General features: G+C 40.5%; 1 protein-coding gene across 1 annotated transcript; it reads left to right on the forward strand.

Moving 5' to 3' along the window:
- The first annotated feature begins 7,664 nt into the window (after nucleotides 1-7,664).
- On the forward strand, nucleotides 7,665-21,143 carry opn8b (opsin 8, group member b). Its single transcript, XM_070987992.1, has 4 exons — nucleotides 7,665-7,938; nucleotides 15,503-15,796; nucleotides 17,069-17,397; nucleotides 19,335-21,143. The coding sequence occupies exons 1-4, from the start codon at nucleotides 7,869-7,871 to the stop codon at nucleotides 19,698-19,700; spliced, it is 1,059 nt and encodes a 352-aa protein (XP_070844093.1). The 5' UTR covers nucleotides 7,665-7,868; the 3' UTR covers nucleotides 19,701-21,143.
- The last annotated feature ends 2,712 nt before the right edge of the window (nucleotides 21,144-23,855 follow it).

A 23,855-nucleotide genomic window follows, 5' to 3' on the forward strand; every position in this document is an offset into this window, starting at 1 on the left:
CAATACTGTGTAGCTATTATCAATGTAAACCACACTGCTGAAACCTTGAGTTCCTGTAGCTTTCACATTATATAATTTTCATATATCTCAATCATGCCCAATGGTGCACATGCACCATAGATGGAGTGGATCGATCACATATGAAAAGATTCTTCTACATGAATTCGGCCACAAGGGACTTTGATGTTTTCTGAGTTAAAAAAAAAAAAAAAGAAAAAAAAAGAAAAACAAGAAGATGGCCAGATTGGAGGGAAGAATGGTACAGATAATGTGGGTAGTATTCTACATAGGATGATTACATTGATTATGTTGTGCAATTCACCAGTGGGGAAAAATTGACAATTCTGAATTATAGCATGTCCTGAATGGTCTAAACACACATCTGTTAAACATGAAAATGCCTTTGTGTTGTTTGTGTGTGTGTGTGTGTGTGTGTGTGTGCGTGCGTGCGTGCGTGCATGCATGCGTGCGTGCGTGTGTGTGTGTGTCCTTCTTGATCTTAACATAAGGAAGTCAATTATGTAATGTCATGTAATGTATCTTTCTAATTAAGCATGCATGTTTCAAACCTTTTATAATTAACACATACTGAGAATATACAACACTAATGAGGAGTGTGTCTCAAATGGGAAAACTTGTCAGAGACTTTAATTGGGTGACAGGGCTGGTGTGTACCCATTTTAAAACAAGCTGTTTAGCTTGGCAAAACAGTGATTTTATCCTCTGAATGCAGTTTCTTCTTATTGTGTTTGTATCTGATTCACAGCTGCTTGAAAATGATGAGTTTTGTGCGTCTTTCCACAATGTTCTCATTAGAAATAAAAATCATTTCTTCTCATGCACGCTAACCTTCGGCTGCAGTTTTGTGCATGTTCATGTGCAGACATGAGGTGGGCAACATTTTTGACTTTATCACCGCATGCTGTGCTTTATCAGCTGTAGAAGATCCACATTTTCCCTTGATCTGCCATGCCTTCTCATTAGTCCTACTTAAAGCAGTTAGACATTTTGGCAAATACATGCATTTATGCCAAGAATTAGATAAGAAGGTCAATACCACTCTCATATCTGTCCATCAAATATGAAGCTACAGCCAGCAGCTAATTAGCTTAGCTTAGTGTAAAGACTGGAAACAAGGGGAAACAGCCAGCCTGGCTTGGTCCAAAGGCAGTAAAATCATCTCCTATCACCCCTAAAGCTCATTTATTAACATGATGAGCTCCTTTTAAACTTTCTGCACATAATATAATGTGTCAGGCTGATGTTTTGTCTGCTCTGGTAACAGGATTTTGTCTGAATGCAGCTAACATTTTCCTGGTTGGATGTCACAGTGGAATCAGTTGGCAAGGAGGTGATGAATTGCATGTATTTGGTCTGTCAATATGTTTGACAAATCGAGTGGGTTGAGAGCCTTAAGGTTAGACTCAAGGTCTAATCTACATGGAACATGCGGTACCTTGTAGTTTACTGAACGTAATGTTCCATTCTCAAACATTCACTAAATGAAATTGGGGTCAAAAGGTCAGCTGCAAACTGTTTTCCATTTGGATATAGGGGAAGGGCTGAGTGCATTGTATTTATTCAAATTGTGTTTGGAGCCCATGTGGATGCACACCAGAGAAGGGGATTAGGGTGCAGAAACTGATAAATTTTGTACAGATACAAGTGTGACGACCCTGTGGGCGTATGATTATGGACATGGGATTGTCACTAACTTTCTGTCTCTACCTGAGGATCATGTGTGGAGGGTGGAGCCATTAATCTGAAGCACCTGGGCCCGGTGCTTTGGAGGAGGATGAATGTCCAACCTGTGCTGAGCCCCCAGTCTCTTCTCTTCCCTCAACTCTGGCTGGTGTCATCATCTTTTGTTATGTTGCTTTAGTATTATTTGACCACACAACACCCGCACCACACCATCTTTCCACTCACTCACATTTACACCACTAATGCCACTGACTCACACACCTCATCCTGTAAGTTATTTAAGTTTGCCTTTAATTTAATAAATATTCTATGTTACTTTTGAAACCTTGCGTCCTTTCCCTTTGTTTTGTCATGGCCTAGAGCCGGGTTATGACAACAAGTACTAAAATCAATATCAATAATAAAATCAATATTTTGTATTTAAGAGAGAATATTTTACAAATGTAGATTACTCTGCATTACATATATTATATGAATTAAAGTTTAATGAGGGAAACTATAGCAAAACTGTAAAACACATTATTAATAAAAAAAGAGGACATGAAGATAGTATGAGCATAACCACAGTGGTATTTGTAACTAAAGTATGTGGAGCATGATGCGCAAATTTCCACCGCTAACGGAGATAAATAATTTAGTGAAAAGTAAAAGAAATTGCCAGGGGGTAATTGGACCTCAGTGTTTATAAAACTCTCTCTCTATGGCCCTGCATGGAACTGTGAGAAAGAAATATGTGGAAATAATTAAATACATCTATAAAACGAAACTTAACTAGGTGCTGCAGATTAAAGGGTCTTCATCTTCATGTATGAAACGTATTTTGGGAAAAAAAATCCACAGAAATACAATGTTCCTGTCAAGGCAGGATTTCCTTCAAACCAATCTTCAGTTTTTTGCCAGGGGGTCCTGCACTTCACATACAAAAAAAAGGACATCTCACCTTGGAGGACTATGAAAGCTAGTGACAACCTGTTGTCAACACGCCATCATGTCGGCACACCTTCGTTGCAGAGAGAGCATGCAGCAAATCACAAAGCAGCAGCCAGCGAGATGTGGAAAACCTGAAAAGTAAGTGCTTGCATCACAAGTGAACTCCCCTCCCTCTCATGCCCACTAATGAGCAGAGGAGATAGCTCTGGCGGTTAAAGGTACCCCGTGGAGCTGTAAACAACCAGGTTTGTTTGCACTGAATACATCGTTTTGATGACTGCTTTGTTCACACAGAAATCTATTTCTGCTCTTTGACTTGAGATACAGCAATTATTTGAGATCTGCTCTTTATGTGAAGGTTTAGTGTCACCATCTGCACTGATAAAGGTGATTTATTAGTCCAGGAAAAGCAATGCCACTTCCACACTAGGACAAAATCCACTCAGGAATCAGTATGAATAGGTTGTTTTGCTTTCTACATGCTATCCGTCCACCTCCGCAGGCCACTATGTCTCACCTCTGTTACGATTAAGAAATCAACGGAAATTTAGTAGGACCCAAGAGGCAGACAATCAGCACGAGAACTAAGGGAGCTGTTTATCACAAACAGTTTATTAAGAATAATGAACAAAATAAACAAAACTCATACAACACGAGAACAAACAAACAATCTTAGAGGAAAAACAAACCAAAAAAAAAACAAACAAACATCCACTACACTGTGGCAAGCAAGTAGGAACAAAACACACTACTATGAAAGAAAACCAAAACTAAGAAGCTACACTGTGACTAATAATCAACAAAGACAGGATACGCACGCAGGCGACTAGAACACGAGACAAGGTTTCTAAGAAAACTATAAGCACAGGGACAAATGGCTGCCACGCTGCTTAAATCATGAGGAGAATCAGTGGAATCAGCTTCAGGTGCACCATCTGCTCGCAGCACCGCCAGGCCACACCTCCACTGCAGAAACAGAGAAAAAACTAACACAAATAAATACACAGAATAACAAAACAAAATAATAACACTATACACACTATAACAACCTCACTTCTGCAGAACGAGGTCAGATAAAACCCCGCCATTTAACTGGCCATTACTGCAAAGAAAGAACACAACAAAAATTATTATAGCCTAGCTCCACGCTTCTCAGAGGTCAGCTAATTGATGTATTGATATATTGTAAACTCCCAACAAGCAATTCCATCCACCTCTGTTGTAGAAATCTCACAGACAGATATCTCTCAACCTGGACAAATAAAACCAAATATTGTGCACATGGCCAGATACCACTGGAATCAAGTTAGAAACAGAGATAATACAGAAACATTACACAGTGTCAATCATCGTCCAAAACTGCACAGATACTTTTACGCTCAGAAGAAATGATTATGCTTGTTGCCTTGACCACACAATAGCAGTGAGCACAGTAATTTTGAACCTTTTCTCCTCCACTGAGAAAAGCGGCTCATTAGCAGCTCCTTTCATAGGAAAATCTGCACCGCTGTCAGGCTATCGACACCTTAGTTCCACAAAGCAACACTCTGGCTGCCCCACTTAGTATTATGATTTCTGAGCTCTTTTCTGGAGGAGACTTGTTGCAGTTGGGGGTGGGTGGAAGGGATCTTTCAGCTCTCCTTTGGAAGACGAGTCAGTTATCCTGAAATGCACACATTTGGTTTTGCCTGGTTGTTTGTCTGGGTTAACTTCTACGGTGTGTCTTCTCTGCCTGTGAGCTAAGCAAATGTCTTCATCTCAAAATGTGCTGTAGGCATAATGAAAAGCTTCCCGGTTTATGAAGAACGTCATCATTTCCAATACAGCACAAGCACCTGCATCTTAATTAGTCTCTGCATGGAGGAGTTTCTTTCATGTTTATCATTAGCACGTTGCTGGGATATGAGAGGAGCAGAGAACTCCTGAGTTCTCAAGTGTTTATGGTACGGCAAGAGAACAAAACACAACCTTCATTCAAATCAAGTGATCTCAAAGCTAAGGATATGGAGGAACATAGAATCTTGCAAATCTCACATCTTATTTCATGAAAATGCACTGTTCAAACAAGCCATTTGTAGCTACCCCTTCTTGGGGTACAAGAAGGAATCAGTAACAAAGGAATGGGTAACAAATTATAATCCTTTTGTAACTTTTAAGCTAAAGTACTGCTAGATAAATCAATAAATAATAAATCATCAATAATGTTATTGTTAGAATGCTGCAGTAGAGATTGCTGGATGCCATTTAGAAACCTAATGACTTTTGAGGAAAACAGGCAGCTTTTCATGAAAAATCATAATTAATGTGCCTCCTATACATACTTGGCACAAAATAGGAATATATCCAATCCCACTCCTTACACTGAAGAACACCATATGCTTCCTCTTGTTTCATAGAGAGAATTTTACTTTGTGTGTGGTACATTGTGCCATCCAAGCATTGCACTGGTACTGTATCTGAAGTGTGACACTGCTCTATATTTCTGTATTGCTCATTCAGATGGGTATGTAACAGCATCGTTGGCTCTGAACTGTATTATCAGTAATATTTTTCATGGCGTCTTGGGGCGCCGTGCACATAATCACATACATTCTACTCTCTCTCCAATGGCTACAAATGTGCTGCTAGTGGCTGTGAAAGCTCCACCAGTCTCTCCATCTTTCCAGCAGAGACTGACAGCAGCTTCTCATGGCTGGTTAACTCGGACCACCACCTCAATGTAGCCACCCATGCTACACTGGGTGCTAGTCAGTCAATCTCCCAGTGTCCCCTGACCCTCTGCATCACACACAACACGCATAGCTGTTTTCCATCCAGAACAGATTTTCCACTTGAGTGACTGGGTACTGGCATATTCACTCTCCTTCAGACCTGTTGTAGGGTGTGATGCCCTTCCCACTGTCTTGGAGGCTGTCCTGCCAACCTTAGCAGGCGGTTGGCTGGGATGGGAGGGTTGTCAGCTGTCAATACAGTGGAGGTGTAGGTGGGATGCATGGAGGCCTTTGCTGTATGTTTTGGATACTAAAATGTCTTTTTTAAGTCAGAGGGCCCATTTTTCATTCTCACCTCTGCCCCAACTATAACCTCCTAAGACCCGAACTCTTGCAAGGCATGCATTTTCAATTTCTCTTTGCTTTTTGGGCTGACTGGGACCTGATATGTGTAAAAATAAAGAATTATAGATTTTTTATATATATATATATATATATTATGATTATATTATATACTTTATTATTATTATTAGCAGTATAATGTCCTTGTATGTGGACACCAGGCCCTTGTAGAGCAAAATTGTTGTCTAGACCACAATACTAGGTCTAGACAACTCAAAATGTGATGTCCACATATGTGGACACCAGGTCCTAGGAGGTTAAAGGGCAGTAACATTTGGTCTTGGGACAATGTTGGATGGGCCCTTCTAGAAAGATGATGACTACAACAAATCAAGTTGAATATATAAGAAATGCAGTTCATCACAAGCATAAACACAACATGTTCCTGTGAGACGGGTCGACTGACTGTAAAAGAAACTGCTTCTGTTTACAAACAAATAAACCGCCTTTGTTTACAGTGAAAACTCCAGAGGTTACCTTTAATGCCAGAGGCTTCTCACATTATTGCCTGAACAGTGCTGGTGTTACTTCTGTCATAGATGGGAAAAGCAATCACTTATAGTATTATTTTTGTCCATTTAACAGACAAATAAAAGTTGCATGTGCAGTATCATGTTGTGGGTTTTGACACTATATGTAACCTTAAAGTCCTGATGCTTTCAGATGACACCTCTGGCTAGAAAAGGCCAGCATGTTGTCAAAATTCTGTTTGGTTCTCATTTATAAAAGTCAAATTAAAATAATTTTGCACCTTCCCCCAAGCGTTTTTGTCAGCCTTTTGTCCGACAAACAACACTCCATTCAACACCTGTCAACTCCAAATACTTGCCACAGAAAAGACATTTACCAATAGCTTCATACTCTCGACGCAGAAAGGTCTTTTATATTTTGACAGTCTTGTATTACCATGCTGTCTCTTTTCACACCAACCCACTCCTCCCAGTGTTAAGACGTTCCATCTGTGCCCTGCCCTGCATCTGACTGTTAATCAGGACTGTCATTTCTGACAGACTGTCTGGACAGCACGGGTCACTGAGTGTCAACAACGGATTTTCTATTGCAGGTGTCGACAATGATGCACAGACTCAAAGAGGAAAAACGACTTAAAGAGAAAAAAATCAGTCTGCTGTGACCCTGCACACACACACACACACACACACACACACACACACACACACACACACACACACACACAAACACACACACACACATTAGGTTTTCATTACGTTTGTGGACATTACATAGACTTACCTGAAGACAACCATAGCCATAACCACTACTTCACCCAAGTCTACACCCTAAAATGTAATGATTTACATTATGAGGCATTTTGTCCCACAATGTGACTGTGTAAACAGATTTATGTCCCCACAACGTGGTCAGGAAAATAAAACCTAAAATAGCATTAATCAGAATAAAACCCATAAATTGGCTATTTCTCCCCGCACCTACTCGGCAAATCTGTAACTGAGCCTAAGGCTTTAGAGATTAGATATCCTCATCTTAGCTGCAGCCTTTATATAACCGTGAAGAATACGCACCCTGGCATCTGCCCTCTGGACTTATAGAAGATCATTCCGCATGCATAAAATATATAACATGATTATCCATTGGGACCGTTCAAACTGCAAGAAACCAGAAGCCAAATCCAAAATTCGTGTTTGAGTGAATGAAAGAACTGATGAATGAATAGTTTTCATGTTCTCCTGTTAAGCTGTCTTCTGCCTCTAACACGAAGTTGATTCGGGGGTGATTAAGCACTGACTAGTGTGCAGTATAGCACTAGTTCAACATGTTCCTCGCCTCTTTCTCACACACTTGCGTGAGCTGGGAAGTCTGACATGGAGTCTCACAGCAGCAGCGGAGACGTTGGATGTAGCCCTGCCCTTACTAACCATCTCTCAGGCAACGCACCTTATACAAGCTACAGGCTTGAGCCGGAGCAGAGGAAGCCAGCGCGCTGCGCCCTGAGAACCTCTCTGCGCCCTACTTGAGTACAGATGGATCTGACACCAGAAAGCTGCAGTGGCTGTACATTTTGACCTTTCTCCATCTCATGGAGACGGGTCATCTCTTCTTTGGCATCTTTTTTATCATTCTTCTCTGTTACTCACAGTCCCAATGGATATCTACGCCTCCGCTCTATCACCGGCGCTGGACATCGGCGCAGGTTGTTATCTGCTGGTTATAGGTAAGTTTGAAGCCGTGCGTTAGCTTGAGATAGTGATACAATAAGATGTGATGTTGCGCTCAGAGGCTTTATATACTGTATGTCCTTTTTAAGTTCTGTGTGAGTGAAAATACATGTAGGCTTCGGTGTGCTGAATTAAGTTCTCCAGGATTTGGAGACACTTAATAATGCCTTTCCATAATCCATTTTACGCACACCTTCTCGCTGTGTGCCTGCAGCCTGGTATTCTTCTAGTGACTTTCAAACAACACACTTCTAACTTAGAAATGTCCGTTAAGTGTTTTCAGTGTGACCCGAGAGCTACCATGTTGCCTAAAGCCATACACAAATTCATCCCCTTGAGCAGCACATTCTCAGGGGAAGCTGTGAGCAGGTTCGTGGTGAGTGTGTGTGTGAGTGCGCGCGTGTGCACCTTTTTCATTAACGTTGGAGGGACAGAATTTTTTTCACGCTGTCACACTATAGGGCCCCCACAATGTCAGTCATTTAATGCTTGTTGAGATTGGCGTGAGGCATGCAGAGGTCTGGATTAAGGTTAAAGTATGGGAGAATAAGTGAGCATCAATGCAGTGTCCTCTGATGTGACTAAAACAAATGAGAATTATGACATCATGCAGTGGTCATATAAACTGGTAGAACTGAGTCATAAAATTAAAAGATGCATTAAAACCCTTCATGTGGTCTACATAGAAGACAAACTGGACAACGTCAAACAGACGTTTCTCAGGGCACATTCACAGCAGTGCATTTCATTCTGGGGATACAGACTTAAATAACCATGCTGTGAGACTCATTCATGCTCACTGCTGCACACAGCCTCCCTCCACAGGAGCGCTGTCATCTCACAGAGATCTGCCTGTAATAATCTGCCAGGATGGCAGTCTATTTCACATATAATATCTGCCTGGATTTTGGTCATAGGGCAGTAAATCTACAGAACAACCAAAAGCAGATTCACAGAGTAATGAAAGATGGATGATAGTGAGCCAGCTGATCAAAAAGGAGACAGGCAGCTGATCCTGATACAGGATCTATGAGGCAATGTAATAACGGTTCACAATCCATCATGTGATAAAACTTCCCAATTATTTGTTTCTTGTGGTGGACAAACAGAGCTGGTGTAGACATTGTGGTTGAGTACTGACGTTCACATCTGCAGTTCATCTGTGCTTATTTCCCTGTCATCCACATGGGAGGAGTATGAGGCCGATCCTGTGTAGTTAAGTTTATATTCAAATAAGTAGAACGTTATTTGGAAATGTAATTCAGCACCATTAACACTAAGAGCAATCAGATGTTGAAGAAGTCACCTCTCAGTGACCTTATGACTTCTTCCCTCTTGTGGTGAAATCCAAATGTTTTCATGTATATTCTCAATTAGTATTGACAATTACTGAAGCACACATTACATTATTCCACACTATGTCCGGGCTTTGCCAGTGAGTATCTTACTATTAGGATTACCCCATTTCTATTAAAGGAAATTGTATTAAGGGTTATTATAGCTTGCTGCAAATTGATTTATAGCATACTCGTGCATAATACATGGATTGAATTTGTTCAGCAGCCATATACATTTTGAGAAAAATAATAAAAACGTGTGAGAGCAGCATGCGCGTGCTGTAATAACCTGATTTGTTTTCAGTCAAAAGAAAAAAAACATCTTCCAAGGAGTGCAAGTGCGGGTGGGGGGGGGGGTTGGGGGGTGATGTCCTTCTGGTGCTCTTCAGTTTGGGGATCTTAATAGTTTAGAAGCCTGAGGCACTCAAGAAGGTAGTAAATTAAAAAGTCTTTAATAATGCATGGCTATTGAGTTAAAATACAGTTAAGTACGTACCTACGTGTTTCAGCTATTAAAGCCTTCTTCAGGGCAAATACAAGATGGGCTCTTTGGGGTCTTTTGTCAGCAGGTTGGAAGTATACATGTTAGCTGATGGTAAGGGCATCTGAAAGATCTTCTCTCAGAGAAGCGCTTATGGTCAAGAAAATGGAGGGGTCAGAGCAGTGGCAGCTGGTGAAAAGAATTCTTGATGGGGCTGGTGTGCCAACAGATTTCCCTGCCTAATCTAGCATAAGCATTAAAATGGCGACAGTTCCACAATAATAATTTAATTTCACAGTTTCAAAGAAAAAGTAACAATTTACAGCTATAATAGAATTTATGCTATCAAATACTGTACAATACAATCAAGGGATAAATTCACAACAAGGGAATGATTTCAGCTGAATTTAAACAAATTAACAGTGTGAGTGAGTGAGTGAGTGAGTGAGTGAGTGAGTGAGTGAGTGAGTGAGTGAGTGAGTGAGTGAGTGAGTGAGTGGAGGGAGGAAGTGTCTACGGTGAGTGTGGGTTAAGTTATTATATGAAGAGAGAACGAAACAGAACATGTCCTATTAAAATGTAAAATATACAAAGACTTGAGAACCAAGTTAAAAAATTAAACATACACAGATGATTTTAATACCCTCTCTAATCAAGAAAAAATGCAACATTTACTTGGAGAGAACAGCATCACTGCCATAGAAGCAGAAAAATGTGTCATTGCAGGTCACAGCCTGAGAGAAACAACAAAGCAGTTTCCACAGCTATATTATTATTACATACGGTTTTTATCTAACTCTTCATTGTGCCTTCTTACAGCAATTCGGTGCCCATAATCTAGTTGCGTTGCTATGCTAATCTTTCCGAACACAGCTAGCTTTACGCAGTTTTCCATGTGAACTTTGGATCTCTCATGCTTCTTGATCCGTTCGGAGAGGTGCTTTAAGTCAGTCAGTCTTTGTCCAAGTCGAGTCACATTTGTCACTTCTGAAGAGGATACAGGGGAAACAGAAAAGCGCATAGACTGCACCACAACCTGCCAGCCACGTCTTATGGTTGAACCAGCTCCAACAAAAACTCAGTTTGTACAGTTTATCTTTCTCCTTGGTTTGCTGGGAAATGTCGATTTCAGGCTTGTCGGGTCCCAGCTCCCACATATGATACCAAGTGCTTTTCCTGACATAAGTATAACATTAAGTCATTTCTAAATTGCAATATATGTGGTTTACAGACTTTAGTGTTTTGTTTTTGAATTGGGAGAATAATCTTAAACTGAAGGCAAGACTGGCTGAACATGAACATGCTATGAGAACTGGCAACCCCCAACACCCCATAGCTCTACATTATTAAGAAGCTGCCCCTGGCAAATGCAATACACTAAAGGTATCAGGCTTAGACTGTATAGAAAACTCAATAAGAGGTGGAGATTAAAAACGCTCTTACAAAGAGAATCATTTTAGATAAATGTACTTTAAGCTACACAATACCCAGGTTTGAATGGGGAACTTGCATTTAGAAACCCCCGTGTACTAAGAACTTGAATATTAAGATGCTGTGTATATAGTCATTGCTTTTGTTTACTACTTGTGATGTCCTCTGCTGAATATGGTCGATCATTTGTACTGAGAACGTAAATATCAAGGTGTTTTGAGATGTTTCTGAATGTGGCTGTTTTTCCACTGCTGAGCATGGCCAGTCGTGTCACTTTATCTACTTATACTGTTCATGTGACTGCCAACCTGTAGTTAAAAGAGCCCAAAGGCAACCACCTTGTATTTCTCTGAAGAAGGCCTTAATGGTTGAAACTTGTATGCGTATGCTTACCTGTATTTGGATTTAATAGCCACGCATTAAGTAGTTATAATTCACTACTGCCTTGAGTGCCTCAGACTTCTTGAACAGTTTTCACCCGATTTGTTTATTCGTTTCTTTTGACGTTCAAACACCTTGGTTTTGTGTACCAGGAGAAAATAATGGGAAAGGGTGGGTTGTTGTTACATTTATCACAGCTCATCTCCTTGCAGTTCTCTGCTATGACACAGGATGAATGCACAACACTTCCTCTCTCATTAGGACTGAAAGAAAGTGGGTTTCAGTGCTAACATGAATGCTTTGATTCAGGTCATTAGGTTCAGTCAAGGCTCTTCTCAGATGCTTTGCACAAATATCACAGAAGTGAGGCATAAAATGAAACTAATAGTCACATCACAGGCATAAAATATGGGAATTAATAAATGATTATGAAACTATTTAATTCAAGGGCTGCAGTAAGAGCTATAAACAGACAGAGACATTTGAGGGATTGTACGAAACTGTGCCTGCCTGTCTTCTCCCTCCACCTTTGCACCCTCCTCTCACTCCATCTCGCATGTAATCCCTTTCCAGTCAATATTGTACCATTGTCCATTATTAATCCCTGTTAGGATTAGGATGAAGAAAGCATTCTCTTCTGCTTCATTTAGCAATGTATCTATCTGTTTTAAGGTACATATTGTACAACTGTTTTACCTCTTTACACCACTCATTTTCACTCACCCATACATACATTGCACACCCTACTGATCTGTGCCCTCTTTTTGCATCTCATGATTAAGTTTGAGTCTGGCTAATGATCATAGAGTGTTGTGTTGATAGACTACGATGTGGACAAACTATTCCACTTTCCCAACATTCTGTTATATGAAGTCACCAAGTGAGCAAAAATGGAGAGTCTGCACTATAGACTTAGACTACTCCACAATATATAACATTGTTGTCTGGCAGTTTGCCCACAAGCTCTCTGAGCCAATCTCTGCCTGCTACCCAAGTAGCATCCCCAAAGAGATGTTACCATGTCAGCAAGAGTGTGACAGACAGGAACAAGATGGTGCTGTGGAGTTAAGGATGTTCAGAAATCACCACCTCTCACCACCACCACCACTTCAAGCTACGCAACAAAGGGAGCACTGCAGGCTTGCTGTAATTAGAGGTGATAAGCCTCGAGCTGTGCAGGTGAAGGTTCAATGTCTTGACACTTGTGTTTCATGTACTCCACCATTCGTAATCTAACACTTTCTCCATAAGTAGTCTGAACACACTGAATGCAGCTTCAGTTTGAGCCAGGAGGCTCTCTCAGCACTGCTACTCTTTAAGTATATCAAGTAGCACAGGAAAGTTGTCAGTATTTGTTTTAAATACCAAAGTGTATTCACATCCAGCAAAATTGTGGAAAGCTGTGAATTCTCTGAACCATCTGAACCCCAGGAGTGGGGCCTGTTCTGTTCACTCTTTATACTGATGAAATTGTTTCTTCTGTCATGTAACATGCATCTTTATGACGACGATACCATATTGTACCGCATGGCAGATAATGTACATTCTGCAGTTACAACTTTTTTGGCTGTGAAAATGCGCTTATCGAGGCAACTTTCCTATCTGTCTTGGATTATGATGACATCTTATAAACGTATGCTTCAGCTGTGAATCTGAAGCCCTTGGATGCTGTTTATCACTCTGCACTAAGATTTAGAATGGTGATAATTATAATACTCATCAGTGTGATCTGTATGCTAATGTTAGGTGACCCCCTGTCTCTCTGTAAGGCATGATAGACACTGGGATGTATTTATTTATAAGGACCTTGCTGTTTTTTTAACCTCTTACATTACTTCTTTGCTGTCTTTTAATGTGGGCCTAATGAGCATGCTTCAGTGATTGGCTTCCTTTTTGTGTTCCTTGGTCTTTAGGATCTTTTGTCTATGCTTTTTACTCAGCTATATTGTAAATGAATTCCTCTTCCTCAATGTATTCCTGAGTTAGAATAAAGGTCAAATGAAGGAATGTTTCATTGATGCGCTGTCATGGTAGTTTTCCTGTGAGGCCTCTGAGACGTTCACTCTCGGCATGCTTTATGCTGGGAGGCCCTGGTGCCCGCAGTTGGAGATGTTCCAGACTCCTCCAATAATACTGAAAGAGAAATGACATTGCCTGAGCGTTGCCCACATTGTTTGCCTCCTCTCAGGTGGCGTGATTCTGCAGGAGTGTAGATGCCTCATAAAGCTGTGTGAGATGCAATGATGTTTAATCTTTTGGTATTTGACTGTGTCCATGTCCACTGGATAAACAACAGTATTTTGAATTTTTTTTTTTATATATATGGACTGATCCACCCAATGTGATGTGGAACGAGGCTTTCTTCTTAAATGTTGAAGTTCTGGTTCCTCTACATCCAGGTGACAATAGCATTCCCCCATTCAAGACTGGACACAGATGGAAACAATTTGGCTGGCTCTGTCCTCTGGGGAAAAAATCATACTTGCATCTCTAAAGCTCACTAATAAATACATTTAATCTTGTTTAATCTGTACTAAGTGTAAAGACGACAGGTTGTTGTTATATAAGGGGGTTCACTGGATGACTATTTCTTAGCTAGGTGCAATGAGACTTCCCTTGTTGCCTGACTCCAGGAATCAACTGCACCCAAGCAAGAAATAGTCTAGCACATATTCCCCATAAAACCACAGCTTGTCATTTAAAGAAACAAAATATAACGTGTTAATTAGTGAGCTTTAGAGGTGCTGGCAGATTGATTTGGTTACTCCCAGACAGAGCAAAGCTAACTGTTTCCTGCTTCCAGTCTGTATGCTAAGATAAGCTACCCCTGCTGGTTGTAGCTTCACAATTACCAAACAGCCATGCGAGTGGTATCAATCCTCCCATCTATCTCTTGGCAAGAAAGGGAATGATGAGTAAATAAAAAGTCAAATGTCAAACTGTGCCTTTAAGGTATGACTGTCTGTTTTGTAATCAGTCGGGGAGTTGTTGTAAGTCACACCTGTAACATCTGTTCTGGGGCTTTTACAGTACAAAATCTCTGTGTTACTCAGTAGTTGTCCCCAATCTTGGCTTCTAGGCAGCCTCCCCAACCTCTACCCAGTGTTTGTTTTACACTTTCACTCACCCTTACATACATCACATACATGATTGTCCCCTCTTTACACACCTCATGTTTAACTTATGTTTGGTTAATGTGTATTCATTGTGTTTGGTCTGCCTGTCAGTTCAGAAGGAGCATGCTGTTTTATTTTGGATGCATCAAGTTAATGAGTGTCCAAAACAAACGGAGGATTCCTCAATTTATGGCCTAAACAAGTGTCCCTTGGCTGCCCCTGTTATGTCAGGAACCTGTCCCATAAGATAGAATTAATGATGTTATATTTGTGCTCAGGAACCCCCCCCCCCCCCCCCCCAAATCTACTCTATTTAACAGTGTTTTCTAAACTGTGCTTGAAGCTCTGTGTTATGTTGGATTAGGTCATTTGGCCTTTAATGCTTGCCTAAAGTGCAAGCATTGCCCAACATAGAACGACAGTACGCCTCAGGCGGTTTGTGAATTGAATTGTTAATAATGTGTGCGAGGCTTCATTCTGCTGGGTCTCATGCCCCCCATTCTTTCCTCGTCCTCCCTTTAAACCATTAAAACCACCAACAATAAGTTGTGCTTCTGAAGCTGCAATGACAATTTTGTGATGTTTGCTGCAGTGAAATTACCATTGTCATATGCAAGGGGAGAAATGGCATGTTATTCACCACAGAGACACATTTTGTATATGCAATCAAAAGACATAGGTAGCTTTTATGTGTTCTATGGTTCTATACGTGTTCTATGGTTCTATTCGCATGAATTCCACATCATGGTTCACTCAAACTACTTCAGGTGCTTTTATCCCTCCCCTCTCTGTCTCATCCTCTTGTGTGTTTCAGGTGTTCTCTCCATCATGGGAAATCTGCTGGTCATCGTCATGGCAGTCAAAAGGTCATCTAGGATGAAGCCGCCGGAGCTGCTGTGCGTGAATCTGGCAGTGACAGACCTGGGAGCAGCTGTTACCATGTATCCCCTGGCTGTGGCCTCTGCCTGGAGCCACCACTGGCTTGGGGGAGATGTTACCTGTATATATTACGGTCTGGCAGGGTTCTTTTTCGGTGTCGCCAGCATCATGAACCTGACAATCTTGGCCATAGTGCGCTTCCTTGTGTCCCTCAATCTGCAGTCGCCAAGTGAGTTCTGAGCTTGAAAACTGGAGAACATAATCACAATGAAAATTTTATGCAGCAACTTCTAACCTGTGAAATCTTATTTTCACATTTCCTGTGCTCCAACAGACACTTGCATCATTAAGTAAGGGGTGACTCTTACTGTGGAAAAGGGTGCTTTTAGCAGTAGCAGTGAGAGACCTAAGACTTAATTCTGCCTCACCAAACTCAATCAATGGCAACACAGTGACACAGATCTGTAAGCTTAAGTGAACAGTTCAAAAGGTTCTTTACTCTCTGGGGTTTTTAAATCACTGCACGTTTTCCATGAAGGTCACGTGTTTAATATATTATAATCACATGTATAATACATTATCATAATTGATGATATCATAATATCATAATTATAAGATTTCTAAAACTAAGTAAATGCCTATAATCATCCATGACAACTTATACGAAGGCTTATAAAGTATTCTAACCAGTGGAAATAATGTATTCTAAGTAATTGGAATCATTTTGGAATAAATGATAATTAATGTAGCTGTTCTCACAATTCCTGCATTGATAGTACAGCATGGAGACTACAGGGTCATTTGATTGTTAATTCTAATTTATATTAATGCATATAAGAAATTATTGCCTTTTAAGCTGATATCTAATTTCAGTGGCCTTGATGGCAACTGGCACGTTGGCATAAAGCTCCAGGTGTTGTTATTATTATTGTTATTATTGTTGTTATTGTTAGGGTTGCATTATTCTTAGTTAATATAAGAAACATGCATTTCAAGCTGACACTCAGCCTTGATGGTACTACTGGAAAATAAAATCAACAATTAATCTTCCAATTTACTTTGATTAATATTGTAAATCATCATTAATCATGTATTTTCTTCTTAATATTGAAAAAAAAAAAAAGACTCTACCAAGGTTTAGACCACAGGTGCAGAATCTTTTTTCCTGTCAAGGACCATTTCAGTTTTTATAACATCTTTTGAGGGCCACGCTAAAATAGCAGCTCCTGGTCATAAACGTCCCTGCCTAAGAGATCATGAGGAGGTGCAGGTTGTTGTTTGTTTGTTTTTTTCCTGCAAGTCGGGTCTTACAACAATGTTTTCATCTCTATTATTTTGCCATTATTGCATTAATCCTTGCAGTCTACATGTAATTTGGGGAAATTACATAAAATGTAAGCAGCCTTCATAGGTGCCTTAATAAAGGACTGCCTATCTATAATGTACAGTATAGCATGCTTAAACAACAAGAAACTAAACAACCTTTCTTTTTCTTCTGCAGATGAGAAAATCAGCTGGAAGAAGGTGAAAATGCTGTGCATATGGATCTGGTTCTATGCTCTTATCTGGGCTCTGTTCCCCATTCTGGGCTGGGGACAGTATGGCCCAGAGCCCTTTGGCCTGTCCTGCTCTCTTGCCTGGGGACAAATGAAAAATAAGGGCTTCTCTTTCGTCATCTCCATGTTCTCCTTCAACCTTGTCTTGCCTTCTATCATCATTATCTTCAGCTACTTTGGAATAACCATCAACCTCTATTTCACCTACAAAAAGTCGATGAACAACAGCAACCGAGTCCCCAACATTGTCAAGCTCCATCGAAGGCTGTTAATAGTAAGTAACTCTTTCTGATCTGAAAGGTCCATTATAGGTTTGGTAATGCTCAGTGCAGGATGCCTTGACACAATTCAACACCAGTTTGTCCTTGGGAGCTGAACACTGAACTGAATAGTTCTTGATTACACGGAGAGTGGGCTGTAATTTAAAAATCATTATATGACCTGCTTGAGTTATTGCCTCTTTGCTTCTCTACAGAACATAGGCCATTGGCAAACGCTCTCCACCTCAGTCTGATTTGGTTTTCATTTGTAACGCTTCTGTAACTCACACTTTTTTGTCCTCATCCTGGAGATCCGGAGACTGTTGAGTCTGCCTCCTCACCCTTGACCTGTCCAGTTTACTTGAACCTGCCAGGGGTACAAAACCCCTTCTGGCATAGCTCTCAAGGTCACAGGAGTATGCAAGCCTCTCTAACATGTCATGGTTGCAGTCCAGGAGAAAAATTATTGTATGGGCATTGTGAAATAGTATCTTGCTCAATATTGCAAATTCCAACACACCCAGTGGTTGCTTAGGAATCACTTGTCATTGTCAGTGTGGGTGTAGAGGATAGAGCAGTATCTTTTGTCTGATGTACCCCCACAGCCCTGTCAGATGATCTCCAGTATCCCTTTATTAACATCACTTGGCATGTTCCATATGTGTTCATTTGGATTTTAAATCATAGGCCTATGATATTAAACACTATTAATATTTATAAGTTTCTAGTCATTGTACCATCTGGAGTGGCAGTAGATGGTCATTTCAACCATTCTATTGCATTTAGTGATCTATTTTAACCATTTATCCATTGCTTTTAGCTATTTTAAGGAATTACTTAGTGAGTAGTTGTAGTTTCTCAGTCTCATCAGCCTTAAAAGAGACAAACAGTTGGATATCATCAGCTTAACATTAATAAGAGATACCTTTATATTTGCTAAGGCCTAACCATTATCCATTAACCATTTATCCATGACTTTGAGCTAATTGTTTCAAGTAGTTTATCCTTTAATTTTAGCTATATAACAGTTATCCATTCCGTTTAGCCATTTCAATCATTAGTCCTTTAATGAACTATTTCAACCATTCATCAATTACTTAATCCATTGATACCTGTAGTTAACCATTTCGAGCATTTATCCATTTTTTGTCTAACTGTTGAGACTTATGTTCGCTCTGTAAATTTTCACTCACACAATCGCAACACAAACTATTCAAGTGTTACAACTGCCTCAGTATCTGAACATATTTTTTGTACATAATAGCGTATGGCCCCTTGGCAACTACAGTGCCTTCTGAGGAACAAGTAACCCTGGTTGGAAATTACTGGTATAGAGGAAAAGTGGCCAAATTTAACTTTTCAAAGTGACATGAGATGTTTTGTTGTATGAAATAAATATACCTAGGACTAGGCACTTTGAAAACCAGTCGCTGTACAGCTGCAGTATGGGTAGTTCATATTAAAACAGACTTATTCTTTGTATGTTGCCCTGATCTCCTGAATCTGTTAATTGGTGACTTTTATTAGTTTGGATTGCATAATTAACAAGTGCACTACAGTTAAACACTGTTACATAAGAAAAAAGAAATAGAACAGATGTAATGCATATTGGGTATAAAGCTGATGTTAATTTGCAGCAATTGGATAAAACAAATTTCAAGATGAACAGGTAATGGGACATACAGCTCTAGCAGAATAAATCATCTTCAGCAACATGCAAACCATCAGGATGTCAAAGAGATCTACAGGAGTTAGTCTACAGTTATGTTCAGAATATGGAAGTGACTTTAAAAATGTACTTTGAATGTGTCCATAGTGGACATATTGACAGGTATTGGTATATCAATGGAGCTTATATACCAGTGAAACTCCTCATAATGTCAAAGACAGGTTTTTACTTTCAGAGATCTTGTGGGACTTTTACTGACTCTATCCTCCTGTTCTATTGCAGATCGCTGTAATGATCAGCGTAGGCTTCATAGGCTGCTGGGCACCGTATGGGATGGTAAGCTTGTGGTCTATTTTCCAAGACAGTAGCACCATCCCACCTGAAGTCAGTCTCCTGCCGTGCATGTTTGCAAAGAGCTCCACTGTATACAATCCATTGATCTACTACATCTTCAGCCAGAGCTTCAAAAGGGAGGTAAAGCAGCATCGCTGGTTTTGCCTAAACCAGCGTTGCTCTAATTCATGCCACGTCTCCAACAGCATCAATGACAACAGCATTTATATGGTTCATACCGACATCAAGCGCAAAGTCGAAGCACAGTCCTCTTTCCAAGAGATCACAGAGTCAAAGACAGTGACTTTGGGCTGAAAGACTTTTTTTGGGAAATTAAATGTTTTAATCAAGTGACAGCTGAAAGATCATGTTTCATTGTCAAGTCTGCCTCTAAAATGTTTACAAAAATAGTTTTGTCCACCTTTACCAAATCTAATGGATGTATGTTGACTTCTCCTATCATTTTTAGCAGCAATCTGCATGGTTCTTAGGAACAAGAATGTGAGCAACAACAGTATTATATTTAAGGGACCAATGCATAGGAGCGGCATCTAGCAGTGAGGCTGCAGAACCAACTGAATACCCCTCACTCACCTAATATGCTTATTCAGTGTCTTGTTGACAGTTGGATAAGAAAAGGGACACCATTTTCATGTTTTAGTATGGTAAATAAGAAGCTACAGCCAGAAGCCGGCATAAAGACTGTAAAGGGGAAAACAGTCCAAAGCTAATAAAATCCGTCACAATGTGTCATGAGATGTAACGTGTTAATTAGTGAGCCCTCCCCCCTTTTTTTTTTCCAGTCTGTGTTGTAAGTGGCCAACCTACCAAGCAGTTGGAAGTAGCTTCATATTAAATCAAAAGACATGAGAATAAAACTGCGGTTACCAAAACAATCTTAACTCAAGGTCCACTAACTCACTTGTTCCGGAGCTTACAACCGTATCACAAAATCCTCATTAGAGTTTGCCCAAGAGGCCTGTGAAATTTCAACGTCAACGTGGACAAGAAGTCCTACAGATGCCAAGAATCATACAAAGTCTGAACATCTACAGCTCCACGGCTCGACCTGCTAATGAGGACCATATGATTCAGCTGAAAGCACCAGAACAAACGAGAAGCTCCCTGTTTTGTCAACAACAATTGAGTTCTGGTGCAAAAAGAAACAGCTATGTCGTGTTTTGACTACACATTCAGCACTTGTAAGTAGGATACATTTATAGCCTGTCACTGACATTAATACCCTGGTGATATTTTTATGTCACCAGATAATTAATGAAGGCATTGTCCACATTTCACTGGAAATTCCCCCATGACACTGCTCCAGTTCAACAGCATATAATTGTATATAATTCATGATGATAATCAGTTCATGTCACCATACATGCTTCTGCTTAACAGACAACTGTTCCTGGTTTACTCAGGGATTATTTCTTTCCTATATATTCACCTGTGTTCTACACTAGCAGCAGTAGTACCTGTTGCATTGCCTTTTTCAAACTTTCAAATTGAATGGCAAATGCTGTTGGCTTTTGGATTTAGCTGTGTCATATGTGTTTGTTTGTTTGTTTGTTTGTTTGTTTGTTTGTTTGTTTGTTTGTTTGTTTGTTTGTTTGTTTGTTTGTTAATTGCAACTTGTAACTACTTTTGACAGTGTTGAAATATTTTTTAAATTTGTGAATGTAGAGCTATGGACATTGAGCATATTTGTGTGCACAATTCATTGGACTTGTTTGAGAATAAACACTGAATGAATACAGCAAATTAGTGGACAATGAATAAATAAACCATGAAAGTATCACTGTCAGACTTGATAGGAATTGGGAGAAAAGTGGTGGTGCACAACAGCGGTCGGGCAGGTCCTGCAGGTGTAGATGCTGCTAATCTCAAGTCAAAAGTTGACAAGGTTTTTGTTTCAAAAACAATAAAAAATGCAAATGATCACTGACCTGACACAAAAAGCCATCAATTAGTTACATTGTTAGTTACATTAGTTCCATACCCTCCTGATTCTATCACTGTCTTGCTGTTGGGCAACAAACACGCAGCAATGGAGACAAGCCACGACTTTGGATTCATGGAGCCAGCTCACCTCCTTCTCTGTGATACTGGACACCAGAAAAGCAACTGGACCTAATTCCAACTGTTGTGACCCACAGTCCCCTGACGCTTTCCTCAGACAAGGCACTGTCCATCCTAAGGGTAATTCCAGGACTGAGATACTCCAACAATGTGACAACAATCCACTGTCGTCTGTGCTGACGGTTATACCAGTATATGCAGCTGAGGCACTTCGAACAAGAAATCATACAAGCATTTCATGGGACCCACGTACATGGGGGATATTTACACATCAGAAGCATTGCTTCCTTTGTTGTCCTTTGTTTGTCTGAAACATGGCTAATGGACTCATCGCCCAACACTGCATACCAAGTACTGGTGTGGTACCACTAGTAATAGAAATGACCAAAAACAGAGCAGGGGTGGTTGACTGCTTATGGACATGAAAGACGAAGAAACTAAACTCAGCAGCTCTGTGGATATAGAATGCATTACTGTCATAACTGTTTTATCCTGACACGTCCTTCCCTGTTGTTGGTACACACAGACCTCCCTCATCAAGCATCAAAGACCTGAAAGAACTGAGCAGAACTGAGAGTTAATTCTAGTTTGGGGTCTAAATATTATAGTAATTGTTGAGAAGTCAAATAGGAAAAGGCTTAAGGAAATAACACATCATTTTAACCTCAGCTAAGTAATCCAAGGTTCCACTGGATCAAACTTACATTGATCTAATATTCAGCAGTAAACCAGGAATAACCAAATCATTCAATTTATTGTCTGGGCTATGAAATCATATTTTAATGCTGGTGGTAAGGAAGCTAACAATACAAAGGCTCATGTACCGACAAGAAATTAGAAAAGTGTCAAACATTATACCAAAGTGTGAGTGAAATGGTGTCAATGGATAACCTAAAGGCTGCTTTTAAGTGCTTAATGATCACAATTAATAAGGTCAAAAGTGAATTCAGTAAAATGTCCCAGATTGCCGAAAGAGGCAGAACTTTGCCTGGTGAAGTGAAGTGCTGTGGAATTCAATCAAATGGAGCAACCACACCTTAAAAACTGCACCTCAGTCTTCAGTTAGCCCATGACAGGAGGACTTTTCAGAATCTACAAAAAATAACTATATAGTGTAAATTTAAATGGCCATGCATGAGTGGCAGCTAGTTACAGCAGCTCCGACCGTTTTTTTCTTTGTCTTAGTTTGTTTTTCTGCTTTTGTCTTGTTTTTTCCATCACAAGTCTCGGTCAATCGTATCGCATACATATGGATGTACAGCTCATGAGACTAGTGATTTTTACTTACTTTTTACTTTGATAGCGCTGTGCAACACGAAAGTACTCCCAGGGGAAAGACTGGAGTTCTCCACGGAAATAAGGAGAAGGAGCAGGGGGTGCAAAGCTGCAGTGAAGTGCCGTGAGAAAAAATCCATATCATGTCTTTTTACAGGGAATGTGAGATCTCTCCTTAATAAGATGGAAGAGCTAACTTTATTACCCAGACTGTAGAGGGAGTACCAGGAGTGTAGTATCATGTGTTTCATGGAGAACTGGTCAAATTAACTCACGTCGGACTCGCATGTTACAATGGACAATTTTCAACTGCTGAGAGAGGACACAAGAGCAGTTTATGAAAAGGATGGTGTAACCCAGGGCATGTCAGTATTAAAGAGCAGCGCTGCACGAGAGACATAGAGCTGCTAGCTGTATGCATTCAGCCATATTATCTCCAAAGGGAGTTCTTGCATGGCTTTGCAATAAAGGTGTACAGCATGCTGCAGCAGCTCCTGCACACTGTGGTTTCACAGCTGCAGACACCACCACCCCCACCCCCCAGCCCTCCTTCTCAGCTCTGGAAAATTCATATCATGCTCCCCTGTCCTCCACTCTCCCCACCTTCACCCACTAAATACCACACCAGAGACAACAGAACGCTGGACTTACTGTATGCAAATACTAAGGATGCTCACAGTTCTTCACCCCATCCCCCACTGGGCTGTTCAACCACAACCTGGTTCATCTGCTCCATGCATACATACCTTTGGTGAATAAACAACCACCAACCATCAGGTTGGTCAGAGGAGTCCAGTGTGGCACTGACGCCACTGACTGGGAAGTGTTGTGCTGTCCACACGGGGAGGACATTGACAGTTTAACAACCTGCATTGTTCATTTCTGTGTGGTAAATATTGTGCCTGCCAGGAAGGTACAGTGTTTCCCAAATAACAAACCCTAAGTGTCCCTGAAACTGAAAGCCCTATTGAATGAGAAGAAGAGGGTCTTTAGATCAGGGGACAAAAAATGAGCTGAGGGGGGTGCAGAGGGAGCTGAAAAGGGAGAGGCAAGGACAGCTACAGGAGGAAGGAGTGTTGATGGTGCTGTTTTCCTTGATTCTAAAAAGGCATT

Source organism: Chaetodon trifascialis, chromosome 19, assembly GCF_039877785.1.
Source record: "Chaetodon trifascialis isolate fChaTrf1 chromosome 19, fChaTrf1.hap1, whole genome shotgun sequence".
NCBI classification, from domain to species: Eukaryota; Metazoa; Chordata; class Actinopteri; order Chaetodontiformes; family Chaetodontidae; genus Chaetodon; species Chaetodon trifascialis.